Source organism: Zingiber officinale, chromosome 2A (assembly GCF_018446385.1).
Source record: "Zingiber officinale cultivar Zhangliang chromosome 2A, Zo_v1.1, whole genome shotgun sequence".
NCBI lineage: Eukaryota > Viridiplantae > Streptophyta > Magnoliopsida > Zingiberales > Zingiberaceae > Zingiber > Zingiber officinale.
Genome location: NC_055988.1, coordinates 154,381,280 through 154,398,258, shown reverse-complemented (window position 1 = coordinate 154,398,258; position 16,979 = coordinate 154,381,280). Strand labels below are relative to the sequence as shown.

The following is a 16,979-nucleotide window of genomic DNA, read 5'->3' as shown; positions in this document are numbered from 1 at the left end:
GAAGGGCCTAGCCAGGGATCCTCACCCGTCTTAGGTCACTAACGCTTTGTTGGTTTGTCTCACTGTGCGCAGGATCGTGGAGAGGTTCTTCTAGATCTTCAGGAGGCTATCTTCATCAAGGATCGTCGTTCACTGGAGTCAGCGCACCACTTCGCAGATTTCAGACAGGATCAAAGACAATTGTTAAGATAAGAGATGACGAGTTGTCGATAACTAAGAGCTTTAAATATTTATGTTCATTTTTACAAAAAGATTGAGGAGTTGAGAGAGGTGTATCACATAGAATGCATAATGGTTGAAATGGAATATTATTTGTGATCATAAAGTACTTTTAAATTTTAAAGGGAAGTTTTATAAAATGATAATTAGACTTGCATATTATATGAAATTGAATGTTGGACTATGACTTTTGCACACGAGCAAAAGATAAGAGTTGTAGAGATGAGGAAATTAAGGTGGATATGCGGACATACGAGAGTGGGCTGGACAAGAAATGAGGACATTAGAAAGAAAGTCAGGTGGCACCTGTTGAGAAAAAAATTCTAGGAGACATTTAAAATCTTTTGGACAATTAAGGATATATATGAGGATGTAACAAGAGTAAAGATTTTAAACAGATTAACTAAAACATTTCTTATAAAGATAGTGTTGCGTTAAGGATCAACCTTAAGTTCCTATCTTTTTACACTAATCATAGATGAACTCATTGGGTACATCCAAGACATGTAACTTTGGTGTATGTTGTTTATCGATGATATTATTTTCGTAGATGAGATATGTAAAGGAGTAAATGTTAAACTTTAATTTTGATGAGAAATACAATTAAAAGGTTTTAGTCTTAGTAGAATAAAGATAGAATATATAAAATTTAAATTTAGTAATATTTAATGTAATAAGACAATTGTTAAGATAGGAGATGACGTGACTATAAACAAGAGCTTTAAGTATTTAGGTTCATTTTTTTTTTTTGAGGAGTTGAGAGATGTCTTATATAGAATACAAGTATGATGATTGAAATAGAAGAGAACGTTAGGTGTTTTGTTGTGATCATAAAGTTCATTTAAAATTTAAATGGGAGTTATATAAAACGTTAAACTGTTATATTATATGGAATTGTATGTTGGATTATGACTCGAGCACACGAGTAGAAGATAAGAGTCGTAGAGATGAGAATGTTAAGGTGAATATGCGAACATACGAGGATGGGACAGAGAACATTAGTAAGAAAGTCGGGTTGTATCTATTGAGGAAAAAATTTTAGAAGATACATTTAAGATGGTACAAACATGTACTTAGACGATTAATAAATGCTTCAATTAGGGGATATGAAATTATGATAAATACATATATTAAATGAGGAAGAGGAAGATTAAAGAATACTTAATTAGTAATGCTAAAATAATATAAAATTTATTTAAATATAGATAAAGATATAATAGGGAATAGAATTCAATTGTATAGAAGAATGCATATAATAATCGACCCCACCAATGGGAAAAAGTTTGATAATTGTTGTTATTGTGTTTTAGAATTCAAAAGATTAAAAATTTTATATTTGATAAGTTATTGCATAAAATTGTCACGGATTTTGTTTCTATTTAATTTTAGAGCGATATGGAATTATATATTTAATAAGTTTTGGTTTACAAGATGGAAGTAGAGATCACAGATTTCCCGAACTTTTAAACTGAAATCAAACCAAAAAACACATGATTGTGTGCTATATATTCCTGGTTCCTAGTGCGGTAATTTGTTTAGTGTTATTTCACAATTTAGTTGAATCTCAAGGCAAAATTTTGAGTTGTACTAGGATGCTGGTACTGAGTTCTGTTTTTAACTGATGCATTTTGACACTGCAGAAGTAAATACCAAAATATAACTGCCGATGGATATTCTTTAGCACGGGGGATGCTGAACCAACACCATGGCCTCCTGTATAAATATGTACCGACTGAATTATCATCCTCTTGTAGGTTAGCATTCTTCTTTCTACGTTGTGTACATACATGTACAGAGAACTTTAATTCCTTTTTTTTTTACTAGTAATGCAACTTCAAGCACTTAATTTACAGCAACTCTAGCATGCCTTAGAGGCCAATTTAAAAAAAAACAAAAAAGAAACAAAAGTAGCAACAAAGCTACAACACTTTGGGTTTTCTCATGGTGCCATGCTACGTCTGCAGTTGATAGGGATTGTGTGTTCCTCGCACATATCATATGCTTATTTGGGCTTACCTTTCCTCATCATCGCCTTCGTGAGGCATGTGTTGGCCATCGACTGCTCTCTGCCTCACATTCATGAACCCAGCAGATGCATCCATAGAGAACAAGTGCATTAGTGTCAAATGTGTTGACACAAGACTCTGTTTTGCAACAATGTACAACCAGTTGGGCTGGTGAATGAAAACGATATTTGAAGAGCTACTTAAAAGAAAAATATTTTGGGATTTCACAGAGGAATATAGTTAAGGAAAAATTTACCCGTTTATTTATTTTTCAATAAATGGCTTGGGGTGTTCTTGAACATACTTGAGATTCTCCAAATCAAAGTAAATGACATCTAGTCTCGTATTTATGTGGCAAAAGGCGATTCGTTCGCCCCTAGCACCCCGTTAATCCGTCCCTAGGCCAACACAGAGGAGATAAATCACGGGTGGCTACTAGCCATTAGTGCAAATGACCAAACATGGGGAAGGTTATCTAGTCTCGTATTTAGCTTTTATGGTAGAGAGTGCAATAGTAGACTACTTTTTTGAAAACAATACTATTGTTCAACTTTCGAGATCAAAATCATAACCTAAAATGCTTTTGCCATCATTAATGCTTCCTGCTAAGTCAATGTTAGTATAGTCAACAAGTAGATCAGCACATTTAACTTTCCCTTCGCCATGTTTACTTAATTTAATCTTGTAATACAATAAGTTAAAACAACATTTGCATTCTCAATTTTGATTTTTTTTTAATTCTCTTTTGTATAACACTCTTTAAGAGATGAAAAATCCATGCTTGGTTCTAAGAATTTCAATTTCAAAAAATAATATAATTCATCTAAATCGATCCTCTCGAATTCATTCTTCAGAACTTGAAAATCATTTAGCATCTAGTAAAAATAATATGATTCATCTAAATCGATGATCTCGAGTTCATTTGTCATTAAGAAGCCTCCTGGATTGATTTTGATGTAGAGTATGTATCCATGTGGATTGATTTTGGTGCAGAGAGAATGCTCTAGTAGACATTACAGAAAATCATTTTCTCAAAGTAACAATTGATGTTGCGTACCAAACTTTTGGTGGTTGCTTTACCTTCTACAAAATTATTTTCAACTTGTAGGATTTATCTTCTTCTACCTTTTTAAAAAATCAAGAGGTTGTGCAAGATACTCTTCGTTAAGCACACCTTTTAAGTATTTTGAGTTAACATTCATTTAAAAAATCTTCTAATTATTTTCAATAGAAAGAGAGATTATCAAGAACTATGCCGAACTTTGACATAAGAGCAAACATTTCTATAAAATCTTCTCCTTTTTGCTTGTATCCTTTTCTATAAGCTTTGCTTTATGCTTGCCATTCAAGCAAGTTTCATTTGTTTTTATTTTGTATACCTACTTAACGTCAATTGATTTTTTATGTGGGTGAAAATTTGTGACTTCCCCAGTTCCATTTTTTTCAATAGTTGATATTTCCTCTTTCATTACTTTTTCTGTCTTCCTTATTTTCATGGAGGACTTGATAAAGAACTTGATAGATTTCTGGGTCAAAGAGAAGAATTTTCTTTTTCTACAATCCTACAAATGGAACTTTTTACTGTACTTGCAGTATCTGTGTTAAGTAATCTATATTTACATTCTAGACACACTCTATTAGTAATTATGATTAAGGGCATAATTACACCAGCATTCGGCTAGTAGAACATAACTCATTCATGTTACCAAAAAGACTAAAAGAAGAAACTAAACATAACAAGAATTATAATATGTAATAGTAGATATGCGTTAAAAAAAGCTGTTTCACTTAAACAAATCAAGATTTATGTTATAGTTTAATATTAAAGGGTTTAAGTAATTAATATATTAATAGGTTAATGAACCTGATCCGATTTACTAGTAACCCGACCTGACTTACCCTTTTAAATACAAGTTTTAATTTTCCCCTCCCCTCCCCTCACCCTTGAAGTCGTTGGCCTCCCCACATCCTATCCAAACCCTAGCAACTTTGGAAAAGATAGAGGAAAACCCTCGTCGACACGCTTAAGGTCGTCATTCCCTACGTCTCACGGGTGATCCCTCATGCGTAAAACACCAAGGTAAGTTCTCTTTTGTTGATTTTGAATTTACTACACCCTATGGATTTTAGTATGATATTTTGATGTATATTGTACGTTTTTTTAACATGGTTTTATGATACATACGAGTCATAGTAAAGAGGTCTTTGTGATTGTTGTGAGATATGTGGATAGCGGGTTTAATATCAGATTCATTTCGATGAAGATGTAGCAGTTTTTTTTTTCTAATTTTTGGGTTGATTTCGGTGTTGTTGGGTGAAGAAGAAGGACCGTTTTGGGAGCTTTCAGGGCTATTTTGGTGAGGGAGGATGTTCATCTGGAAGGGAAGATTTCGCTTTTATTTGGGGAATTTTTTGGACTGTTTTGGTGAGTAAGGAGGTAGGAAGGTGATCTCATGGCTATTTGGATGAGGGGAAGGTTCTATTATGGGAGTTTTACCCACTACAAAAAAACTGTCACTTAGGGACAAAATTTGCAACAAATTTTAGAAAAAAATTCGTTGGAAATTGGATTTGGGACGAAAAATGCAACAAAAAAAATTCGTTGGAAATCTGCCGTCCCAAAACTTTGCGACGAAAAATTAAGATTTCGTTGGAAATTTTGCAACGAAAATCATATTCGTTGCAAAATTCGTTGGAAATCTGCAACAAAAATAAATATTCGTTGGAAATGTCAGCAAAAAAAATCTCCAACGAACCCTAAATTTGTTGCAAATTAGCAACTAAAAAACGTATTCGTTGCAAACAGATTTGCGACGAATAATTATTTGTTGGAAAAGTTTCAAAATGTAATATTCCCAACGAAAATGTACATTCGTTGGCAATTGCCAACGATAATACAATTTCGTTGGAAATTTCCAACGAATCCATATTTTCGTTGGAAGTTTCCAACGAATCCATATTTTCGTTGGAAATATCCAACGAAATTTATATTCGTTGGAAATTTCCAACGAATCCATATTTTCGTTGGAAATTTCCAACGAAATTCATATTCGTTGGAAATTTCCAACGAAATTCATATTCGTTGGAAATCACCAACAAAATATAAATTCGTTGGAAATTTCTAACGAATCCATATTGTCGTTGGAAGTTTCCAACGAATTCTAAATTCGTTGGAAACTTCCAACGAATCCATATTTTCGTTGGAAATTTACAACAAAAATCATAGTCGTTGAAAATTTCCAACGAATTTATAATTCGTTGGAAACTTCCAACGAATTTATGGATTCGTTGGAAATTTCCAACGAATTTATATTTTTCGTTGCAGTATTCTGATAAAATACGATATTTCCAACGAATCTAAATTCGTTGCAAAATTTGTCCCAAAAATAAAAAAAATTATCCAGCCCTATATAATTTCAATATTTTTTCCTATTACAATTTTTTTCAAACAGATTCAACATATATAACACACTAAACAGATTCAAACAGATTCAACATATCCAGCACTATAAACACATTAACAGATTCAACATATTCACCACTAAACACAATAACACAAATATAAATCATAAATCAACAAACATATTAGTGTACAACAAAATAAATTCAAACATCAATAATATAAACCCAAACACATACACCATTAAAACATGTTGTTCCATATACAACCTAAACTAAGAGCATAAAACTAACAATACAACACATCATCATCCAACAATACAAACTACAACAATATACAACTACAACTAACATCCTAAACCAAACACTACAATAAAGTTATAACAAACATGTCATAGTATCCAAATTCCAATATCATACAAGAACATGAAAAAGATAGAGTTGAAGATAATCTTATGGAGATCCTTCTCAGTCCAAATCCTTCTTCTACCTACATCAAAAGATAAACTAAGAAAAAGAAAATCTTATAAACCAACACAAAAGTAAATAGGTAAAGACTTACATATTTTTACATCAATACCACCATCATCTTCACCTACCAACCCTGTTTGAAACAAAAATAAGAATACTAATCAAAATACAAAAATTAAGAATTTATAAAAGCGATAAAATAAAAGAAGTCAAAAATTCTAATTACAAACACTCATGCATCATCATCAACATCATCAGCGGCATCATCATCGACATCATCATTGTCATTAGCATCATCACCAATACCAGGAGGAATATAGCTTGAACCCGATCTAAATTGTTGAAATTATTGTAAAAGAAAGGCTTGTTGTTTACGCATTTCAACCATATCTAGATCTCTTTGTGAATTTTGTTTTTGAATTTCTAAAATTTGCTGATCCCTTTGAGATATTATGTCTTTCAAATTGTCAACCTCTTCAGTTAAGCTATGAATCTGTGCCGTTACTGCGGGTCGGGTAGAAGAAGATAAAGATCTTCGAGGAACATTATGGATTCTACTCATAGAACCCATACCTATTATCCTTCCCCCTTTGACTCCCCCACTGGCCTCTAACCATAAATCTAAATTATTAGTAACAGACGGCTCAGATCCCTCAATATTATCACCATCACCTGAACTTCTTTGAGATAATGATAGCTCATCATATCTCTCCTATGAAAAATTAAAACCTTAATTAGAACAAATAGATAAGTAATAAAATCTAAGTTAAAATTATGATTAAAGATTAAATCAAACCTTAATTATTCTAGCTCTATCTCCACTCCAAGTCTTGTCTTTTTTTTTGAAAAGTGCGGACGAAAGTGTCTATAAAATCGGGCTCTTTTCCCAAATCCCTAGACTAAAAATAAAACGGTTAGAAATAATATAATAACAACAAATATATTAAAAATCTAATTGTAGAGTTGAAAATTTACCAATCTACGTGAATGCTCCTCGATATTTATAGATCCTCCTGCATATATTGCACGTGAGTCTCCAGAATTATAAGCTTGATTTATTTTATTCCGCAAACTCCTTTCTTTGCACTCATCAGTTTGCCAAAAATTGCAGATCCTAACCCAATTGTCCGTTGTGATAAAGGGAGGCTTTTTTCCAGTACTTTTGGCATGGTTTAATACATGCCGAATGTGATCACCACATTTCTTTTTGAAAATTCTTTTAACTTCCATCTCAAAATAAGGGTCCCAACTAAATAATCGCTGAAATGAAAAAAACAATAGATTATACATGAACGTAATTGTTTTATATATAAAATAAATTAACTATACCTTAAACTCGCACCACCAGAGTTCTTTTGTGGGTGCTGGAGTGCTTGAGTATGACATTGAGTCTCCTTTCCAAAAGTTATTCACAATTTGATTAATCTCACGAACAACAGTTACTGAATTTTCAGGTGTAAAAACTCCTAGAACACAAATACTAATGGTCAATATTACTTAGCTCACATACAACTACAAATAAAATATAATATAGGAAAATAAAAGCATGCAATCATTATTAAAATATCAGGTGTAAAAAAATATACCTAACAAAGGTAAATAAAACCGAAAGTCTCTCCCAGCCACGTCAAATCCAAACCTGCAAAAACAATAATATTAAATTTACAATAAAATAAAAAAGTCTAGAAATTATCAAATATATTCTTGGCCCCAACGGCAAGGCATTTACCCCCGGACAGCTGTGCCACTGTAACGCACAGACAGCCCACGACCAATCAAGATTGAGAACAACTAGTTGACATCAAACAATGATCTGTCGGTTTACAAACAGAGGTCACCCAATGCTATCAGCAGCTAACGGACAGCATCAGTCGCTAGTGGCCAGCCTACGCCGCCAGCGGGATCACCAACGCCAAACAACAGCTAAGTGAGGCCACCATCAGCCATCCTATGCCGACAGTGGACAGGGATGCTGCTAGTGGCCAACCTCAGCGCCGTTGAGAGCAACCAGGAAGCTGCGAGAGCGGCCAGGCGCCAGCGCAAGGGGCTAGACGGCACCTTGAGCTACCAGGGACCGCCGTGAGCTGCCATTTGCCGCTGTTCGCAGCCACTCACGGCCACACGCGACTAGGCACCAGCCGCTCGACCGCGATCCGTCCTGCGACGATCGGGGCCTGCGGAAGGGCGTCGCCGCGGGGGCGCGCTCGATCTCGGGGCGCGCCGCGCAGCTCACCGCCGCGACCCAGCCGGAGCGCGGCCGCTCGCGGCCAGATGATGGCGCGATTGGCAAGGCGCGACAGCGACCGGCCACGCGACGCCGCGAGCCGCCAGGCGATGCCGTGAGATCGGGAAAAAAGGAGACGCCGGAAGAACGGGAAAAAAAGAAGGGCTAGAATGAGAGTGGCTTACCAGTCCAGAGAAGGTGAAAAAATTGCCGCAGCCGCCGTAAGGAAAATTAGGTCAAGAGAAGATGTGAGGAGAAGAAATCGGGCCGGGTAAGGATATATAATTAGGGATCTTCCAACAAATTTCCATCAAAAATATTATTTGTTGGATATTCGCAATGAATCCACAATTCGTTGGAGATTTCCAACGAATTGGCAGATTCGTTGGAAATGTTTCCAACGAATCTGCAATTTTGTTGGAAATCTCCAACGAATTTCAGATTCGTTGGAAACCCTTCCTATTCTTAAAATCACGGTTGATCGACCTAGAGACCTCCGAATTGGATGAAACCGGTTCTTATGTGCTCCTCTATTTATCCTGACTTCATATGTGCCCTCAAATATTTTTTTTACTTTATATATTTTTTCTTTTATTTTTTCAACCCCCAATGTGTTGAAAAAATTAAATTTAAGTTTAAAAATTCACAAATCAAAATAAATTAGCTCCGTAATTATTTTTAATTCATGGATATAATCACGAGAACCTTACGCTCTCCAACAAACTGATTTTCTCTCGTTCTGAGCACTCGAACATCATTTATTAAATCCACCAAGTTCAACTAAACTCCATTTTGATTTAAAACACTAACACATTCATGATCAAATTCGAATTCATCCAATTGACCTTAATGTAAAAAATTTATCTTAATTCAAAAAAATATTTGAGGTCATCTATAGAATCAGGAGACCAAGAGGAGCACATAGGAACTTGTTTCATCCGATTCCGAGGTCTCTAGGTCGGTCAAATGGGTTTTTAAATCATAGCATACTTTCCAACGAATCTGGGATTCGTTGGAAATTTCCAACGAATTGGCAGATTCGTTGGAAATGTTTCCAACGAATCTGCCATTTTGTTGGAAATCTCCAACGAATTTCAGATTCGTTGGAAACCCTTCCTATTCTTAAAATCACGGTTGACCGACCTAAAGACCTCCGAATTGGATGAAACCGGTTCCTGTGTGCTCCTCTATTTATCCTGACTTCATATGTGCTCTCAAATATTTTTTTTACTTTATATATTTTTTCTTTTATTTTTTCAACCCCCAATGTGTTTGAAAAATTAAATTTAAGTTTAAAAATTCACAAATCAAAATAAATTAACTCCGTAATTATTTTTAATTCATGGATATAATCACGAGAACCTTACGCTCCCCAACAAACTGATTTCCTCTCGTTCTGAGCACTCGAACATCATTTTTTAAATCCACCAAGTTCAACTAAACTCCATTTTGATTTAAAACACTAACACATTCATGATCAAATTCGAATTAATCCAATTGACCTTGATGTAAAAAATTTATCTTAATTCAAAAAAAATATTTGAGGTCATCTATAGAATCAGGAGACCAAGAGGAGCACATAGAAACTTGTTTCATCCGATTCCGAGGTCTCTAGGTCGGTCAAATGGGTTTTTAAATCATAGCATACTTTCCAACGAATCTGTAATTCGTTGGAAATTTCCAACGAATTGGCAGATTCGTTGGAAACGTTTCCAACGAATCTGCCATTTTGTTGGAAATCTCCAACGAATTTCAGATTCGTTGGAAACCCTTCCTATTCTTAAAATCACGGTTAACCGACCTAGAGACCTCCGAATTGGATGAAACCGGTTCCTGTGTGTTCCTCTATTTATCCTGACTTCATATGTGCCCTCAAATATTTTTTTTTACTTTATATATTTTTTATTTTATTTTTTCAACCCCCAATGTGTTTGAAAAATTAAATTTAAGTTTAAAAATTCACAAATCACAATAAATTAGCTCCGTAATTATTTTTAATTCATGGATATAATCACGAGAACCTTACGCTCCCTAACAAACTGATTTCCTCTCGTTCTGAGCACTCGAACATCATTTTTTAAATCCACCAAGTTCAACTAAACTCCATTTTGATTTAAAACACTAACACATTCATGATCAAATTCGAATTCATCCAATTGACCTTGATGTAAAAATTTATCTTAATTCAAAAAAAATATTTGAGGTCATCTATAGAATCAGGAGACCAAGAGGAGCACATAGGAACTTGTTTCATCCGATTCCGAGGTCTCTAGGTCGGTCAAATGGATTTTTAAATCATAGCATACTTTCCAACGAATCTGCGATTCATTGGAAATTTCCAACGAATTGGCAGATTTGTTGGAAACATTTCCAACGAATCTGTCATTTTGTTGGAATTCTCCAACGAATTTCAGATTTCTTTGGAAACCCTTCCTATTCTTAAAATCACGGTTGACCGACCTAGAGACCTCCGAATTGGATGAAACTAGTTCCTGTATGCTCCTCTATTTATCCTGACTTCATATGTGCCCTCAAATATTTTTTTTACTTTATATATTTTTTCTTTTATTTTTTCATCTCCCAATATGTTTGAAAAATTAAATTTAAGTTTAAAAATTCACAAATCACAATAAATTAGCTCCGTAATTATTTTTAATTCATGGATATAAACACGAGAACCTTACGCTCCCCAACAAACTGATTTCTCCTCGTTCTGAGCACTCGAAAATAATTTTTTAAATCCACCAAGTTCAACTAAACTCCATTTTGATTTAAAACACTAACACATTTATGATCAAATTCAAATTCATCCAATTGACCTTGATGTAAAAAATTTATCTTAATTCAAAAAAAATATTTGAGGTCATCTATAGAATCAGGAGACCAAGAGGAGCATATAGGAACTTGTTTCATCCGATTCCGAGGTCTCTAGGTTGGTCAAACGGGTTTTTAAATCATAGCATACTTTCCAACGAATCTGCGATTCGTTGGACGATTCGTTGGAAATTTCCAACGAATTGGCAGATTCGTTGGAAATGTTTCCAACGAATCCTAAATTTGTTGGAAATCTCTAATGAATTAGCAGATTTGTTGGAAACATTTCCAACGAATCTGCCTTTTTGTTGGAAACATTTCCAACGAATTTAAGATTCGTTGGAAACTCTACCCTCAAATTTTTGCTATAAACTTGCGATGAATTATATATTTGTCGGGAATTTCCAACAAATAATAGTTTCGTTGCTATATTTGCGACGGATATACTATTCGTTGCAAAAATTTGCAACGAATAAAATATTCGTTGCAAAAATTTGCAACGAACAAAATATTCGTTGCAAAATTTGCAACGAACTAAATATTCGTTGGAAAATTTGCAACAAATTTTATTTTTTGTTGTTAACTTGCAACAAAATTAGCGACAAATTATCTTTTGTTGCTAATTTGCAACGAATTTATTTTGTTGGTAAATTTGTTGCTAATTCGGAACAATTTATTATTTTGTTGCAAATTTTGTTGGAAAGTTTGGAACAAATTTTAAATTCGTTGCAAACCGTCGTCCCTAATAGACTGTTTTTTTGTAGTGACCAGGCTATTTTGGTGAGTGAGGAGATCCAGTTTGGGGCATGTTGTCATGGTTGTTCGGGTGAAGGAGAAGGGATAGAGGGAAGAGTCTAAGGGTCGAAGGTTGGGAATCCGGATTAAGAAGGGTCCGGTGAATCTTATCAAAAACTAGAGGGGTTTGGGAATCCGGCTTAAGAAAGGTCCGGTGAACCTTACCAACCTAGTACTAGGATGAACGTTTGACCAAATGATCAGAGGTTAAGGTATAAAGTAACTTCACTTGATGATCTAAATTCTTGTAATTTACGAATCTTACAAGTAATATAAAAGATAACGAAGGTTAAAAATTGAATCCTAAATTATGGTAGTTTGAAGGTTCATGAAACTAAAGCAGAGGTTATTCTCCATTGATATTTAACATGATAATTTATCAAATTATTTCTCTTAGATATGCATAGATGTTATTTATATAAAGGTTGAACTTGCTGTGTCTTTAGACTTACTAGATCCATATGTGTAGATAATGAGAAGACGGAAAGACTTGATAGATAAGCCTTCTTATACTTAGCAATGCACACCTGAAGGCTTCTTTTATTAGTCTTTTTTTCTATTTACATTAGGATGTTGGGTCCTCTAGTCGGAGCAGGGTTATCCGTTTTGATAGTCAGTTGAGTTCATTTCACTAGTTAGTTGCACTCTCTATTCTTTTGAAGATTTTATTCACTATTATGATGTTCAAATTTAAATTTATTTTGGTTTCAAGTTAAACCAATTTGTAATGCATTATCATTTGGAGTCGTTTTATTTAATTTGAGTATCTTTAATTTTAGTATTGTTGGTGCAATCGACCTCCAGGGTTTTAATGTTCAACAAATATATTTAATGGAGTCTGGTCAAAGTTGGCCTAGTTAAGTGAGAAGTCTAGTCAAGTCAGATGACTGGCAAGGGGTGAGTAGTCTATCGAGTCTAAGTAGGTTAAGGTGACCTGATGCTTAGCATGAGGAAACCCCTAGGGAGAGGTAAACCTAAGTCTTGGAGGAGTAAACTCCAAGTAAAAAATCCTAGTGAGTGAAGGTAGGTGGTGAAAGTCCTAGTGAGTGAAGCTAGGTGATGATCTTGATGAGTGAAATCGGGCAATGGAAAATCCTAGAAGAAGATAACCTTAGGTAATGAGAAGCCTTGGAGGAGTGAACTCCAAGCATGTGTGACCGAATGGTTTCCGGTCGACCACGCGCATGGTTGACCGGACCAGTAGGTTTTGGTAAAGTTAAGTATAGTTTTACCAACACTATTTTGCATTACTATTATTGTTGTTGTGTTAATTTAGTATTGCAGTAAAAGTCTTAGTAGATCAGACAATCAAACATTGAGCAGAGAAAGTCCAAACAGACTTGGAGGACCAGATATTTGGCAGGTGAGTTAAGGTAAGCTATTAGAGGTAGTGAAATGGGGTCGTGTCCCATTTAGGGCAAACCTTAGGTACTGATCAAACTGAAGAAACCAACATAGATTTCTAAGTTGAGACCAAAATAGTCCTTACTATCTTCATATTGCATACTATATTTGTTCTAAATTTGTTTTGCAGGAAAAATATTGTGTCATTGTCTAACATTATTTTGCAGGATTATATGACCATTTGAACTTCAAAATATCATAACTTTTTATTCATGACTCGAAATTAGACTGTTAGCGGCCACCCATGCAGAACTCAGAGATCTACATTTTATCAATTAATTGAAAGGATTTGTTGATTAATTAAAGGGACCAGTCGACAAATAAAAGTTGGAAAGTGAAAAACTATCAAGTCGAAATAGGAAAGGAAATTCAAAGGTTCAGTCGACGGATAAGGTGGATCAGTCGACGGATAAAAGTTGAAAACTACAAAATGATCAGATCGAAGTGCAAGAAAGGAAATCCAGAGGTTCTGTCGATGGATCAGGTGTATCAGTCGATGGAACAGCATGATTTTCATGATTCGATGGATCGGATCACAGCTAACATGGAAGGACACAACAATCAGTCGATGGATAAATTTATCAGTAGATAGATAGGTTCAGTTGATGGAGCATTTTATCAGTCGACGGAACAAGACCTATAAAAGATGCCCTCAAGCTTTGAGCCAAATAGAATTGTTTGTCATCCGATTTTCTACTGCTCTTCTTCTTTCCTGGTGCAAGCTACTACTGCTACAACACCGTCAAGTCTCTGACAACCTGCACTTTTTCTTATACTTATTCATTGTTGGTACATTTATTTACTTGCACTTTGTATTCAATTTATAATATTGTTTGATCATATAGTGGATTTCCCAACGAGTGTAGTTGACGATCGTGAGCCTTGGAGTAGTAGTCGCCGAAGGCTTCGAACAAAGTAAAAAAAAAATACTTTTATCTTATTACTCTTTACTTTATTTCCGCTATGCAATCGAGTTTTAACTAAATAAAAGTTTTAAAAGGTCGAGATTCACCCTCCCCCCTTCTCGCCCTCAACGATCCTTCGAGTACTGCAAGGTTCATGAAATATATATATAAAGGTCTAGGATGTTTTATTTAGTATCAAAGCAATCGTTCTTGTAAGGGATGTGCCTACTACCAGGTCTGAGAAACTCGTAAAGCCAAGCCCCAAGTCTGCATGTTTATAGTTAGGTTTTTTTAAAAAATTTTTCTTATTTTATTGCTTACACTAAGAAATTTAAGAATTTAATTGATATGCCCTTCAAAAATAAATAAATACATAAATACATATGAATTATGTGCTTGTTTTCGACCATGAACAGAGATGCCACTGATGGTGGCATGTAAGGTGGAATAGGAGGAATGGAGAGGAGGGGCATGTGGAGGCACCACTGTCGTTTGACATTGGGAATCGAGGGCTTTAGACACCTCCTCCCCATCTACCCTTGGATGCTGACACTCGTATGTTAGAAGGTATGGCGTGATTATTGGAGCAACACCCTGAAGCTACTCGCAGGGTTCGACTGGAAGCGGTTTATGAGCGCTTCAGGAGGATGGACCAAGGATTTCTCTGACACTACAGACCCATTCGTGGTGGAGGCATGGATTAGATCTTTAGAGGTAATATTCAAGTTTATGGTTATGACAAATGTCGACATGGTGCGTTGCACTACCTAATTGCTAAAGGAGATGAGGATTCCTCTTTGTGGTGGGAAGGAGCAAAGAAGTCAGTCGACCTAAAAACCTTGATTTGGGAGGGGTTTAAGAAGATATTCTATGAGAAGTACTTCACAGCAGATGTGCGGGTGTGAGTAAAGAGAGAGTTCATAGGCCTCCAATAGGGAGATTTATCCATTGTTGAGTATGTTCGAAAGTTCGATAGGGGGTGTCACTTTGTGCCATTAATTGCCAACGATGCTGAGGAAAAGATGAGACACTTCTTGGACAGATTGAGGCCTATTATTCATCGTGACATCTTGATGGCGAACCTGACGGAGGACTTTACTATTATTACCAGGGCCTTCTGGGCAGATCAAGCGCTGAAGGATATCGATTTTGAGATGGAGAAAAGGAGGCAATATCCACAGTAGTAACAACATAACAAGAAGTTGTTTGCAGGACCACAAAGGTCTCGAGGATAGCAGAAACATCAACCTCTTAAGGCAAATGCCCCGAAATTAAGTGATAAACTCTTGTGCAAGGAGTGCTACCATCATCGTTTGGAAAGTGCATGTGGGGATCAGGTAAGTGCTCTGAATGTGGGGAAGACAAGCACAAAGCTACTGGGTGCCCGAAGCTGAGGTAATCTGTGACTAATTGGGTTTTTGCGATGCATACTGAGCAGGTTGAACCAGACACTACGCTTATCACAGGCATTTTAGTTAAATTCAACACTTTATATTGCCATACTATTTGGAGTGCTAAGTTCAAATGTAAGGATTATCATCAAGGTAAACTCGGATTGATGAGTGGTTAGGTTGTATATTCCAAAATTTTAGAATTATTAGGGAGTAAGATTTGGAACTTATGATGGCTTAGGATCAAATTTTATTGATTTGTATGTATTAAATTAGGCTCACAATTTGAAGGAGGATTTTTAAGAATGTGATGTAAGAGGTTACGAACTTTTGTTCGGGATATGATGGTATTGTTGTCACATGTAGGATAATTATAGTGGACGTAGCCACTTATGTCTTGCTAGATTCTGGAGCTATACACTTATTTATATCCGAACCTTTGTGATGCGGTTAGAAATCTTACGTGGGAGTATGGAATTGGGATTTAGGGTTACGATGTCCTCGAGAAAAGTGATGTTATCTACCAATTTAGTAAAAAAATGTGAAGCTCCAATTTCAAAAGAATATCGTGCAAGCAGACCTTATTGTGTTGCTAATGCCAGAGTTCGACATTATTTTGGGCATGACTAATTAAATAGTTAAACAAATTTTGTTAGTTTTTGGGTTTATTTTAAGTTAATTTTGAGTTAAATTAAGTTGAATTAGGTTAAGTTAAATTGAATACATTGGTTTTATTTAGTTAAATTGATTAAGTTATTTTGATTAATTATTTTAAATTTAATTAATTAGTTTAGGTTTGATTAATTAGTTTAAGTTTAATTAATTGATTTAAATATAATTAATTAGTTTAAGTTTGATTAATTAGTTTAAATTTAATTAATTAGTTTAAATTTGATTAATTAATTGATTTAAGTTTGATTAATTAGTTTGAGTTTGATTAATTAGTTTAAGCTTAATTAATTGATTTAATTTTGAGTTTGATTAATTAGTTTAAGTTTAATTAAGTTGGATTCTAAATTGATTAAGCTAATTAGTCTTAAAATCCATCTCACTATTTTCTAAATTTTTAAATAGGGAACATTATAGGTTTTGTGAAATGATTATTAATTTTCTTATTAATTTAATTTGAAATCTAAAAGTTGTTTAACATTTGGATTAAATTCAAGTTTAATAATTGGTTAGTTAAGTGTGCATTTCAAAAAATGACTTCCAGAATGTAGTGAGACACAAGGACCTTCTTAGATATTGGAGCAACGAAAAACTTCTAAACAAATCATTTTTAAGAAATTATACACTTTAACTTTATTTTTGAAAAACTCTGGTCTAACTAGTCTAGGATGTGACAAGGTAG

The 16,979-nt window shown here is 34.8% G+C and overlaps 2 protein-coding genes across 9 annotated transcripts in view; one reads left to right on the top strand and one right to left on the bottom strand.

The window, feature by feature from the left end:
• Nucleotides 1-16,979, top strand: part of LOC122042832 (phospholipase SGR2-like) — a 90,973-nt gene that overhangs the window by 66,596 nt on the left and 7,398 nt on the right. For 3 of the 8 annotated variants that reach the window (XR_006129366.1, XR_006129365.1, XR_006129367.1), the window contains exon 24: nucleotides 1,860-1,973. The gene's annotated coding sequence lies outside the window, so the exon portion shown is untranslated. Of the gene's footprint in view, nucleotides 1-72; nucleotides 1,834-1,859; nucleotides 1,974-2,043; nucleotides 2,101-2,183; nucleotides 2,466-16,979 lie in introns of those variants that run through there. The other 5 variants (XR_006129370.1, XR_006129364.1, XR_006129369.1 and 2 more) reach the window with 5 other exon arrangements.
• LOC122044151 lies at nucleotides 5,556-14,770 on the bottom strand. The gene is made up of 5 exons (XM_042604687.1): nucleotides 14,619-14,770; nucleotides 8,505-8,612; nucleotides 7,682-7,734; nucleotides 6,197-6,228; nucleotides 5,556-6,114 (listed from the first exon to the last, which is right to left on the bottom strand). Exons 1-5 carry the CDS (start codon nucleotides 14,768-14,770, stop codon nucleotides 5,992-5,994), a joined length of 468 nt encoding a protein of 155 aa, XP_042460621.1. The 3' UTR covers nucleotides 5,556-5,991.

Excerpts from the sequence above, each read along its gene's own strand:
- LOC122044151 (XM_042604687.1), bottom strand. The coding sequence starts at position 14,770 with ATGGGGAGGAGGTGTCTAAAGCCCTCGATTCCCAATGTCAAACGACAG. Across the intron at positions 7,735-8,504 it reads TTTTCACCTTCTCTGGACTG|GTTTGGATTTGACGTGGCTG; the intron begins GTAAGCCACTCT and ends TTGTTTTTGCAG. Across the intron at positions 6,115-6,196 it reads AAGATGATGGTGGTATTGAT|GTAGAAGAAGGATTTGGACT; the intron begins GTAAAAATATGT and ends CTTTTGATGTAG.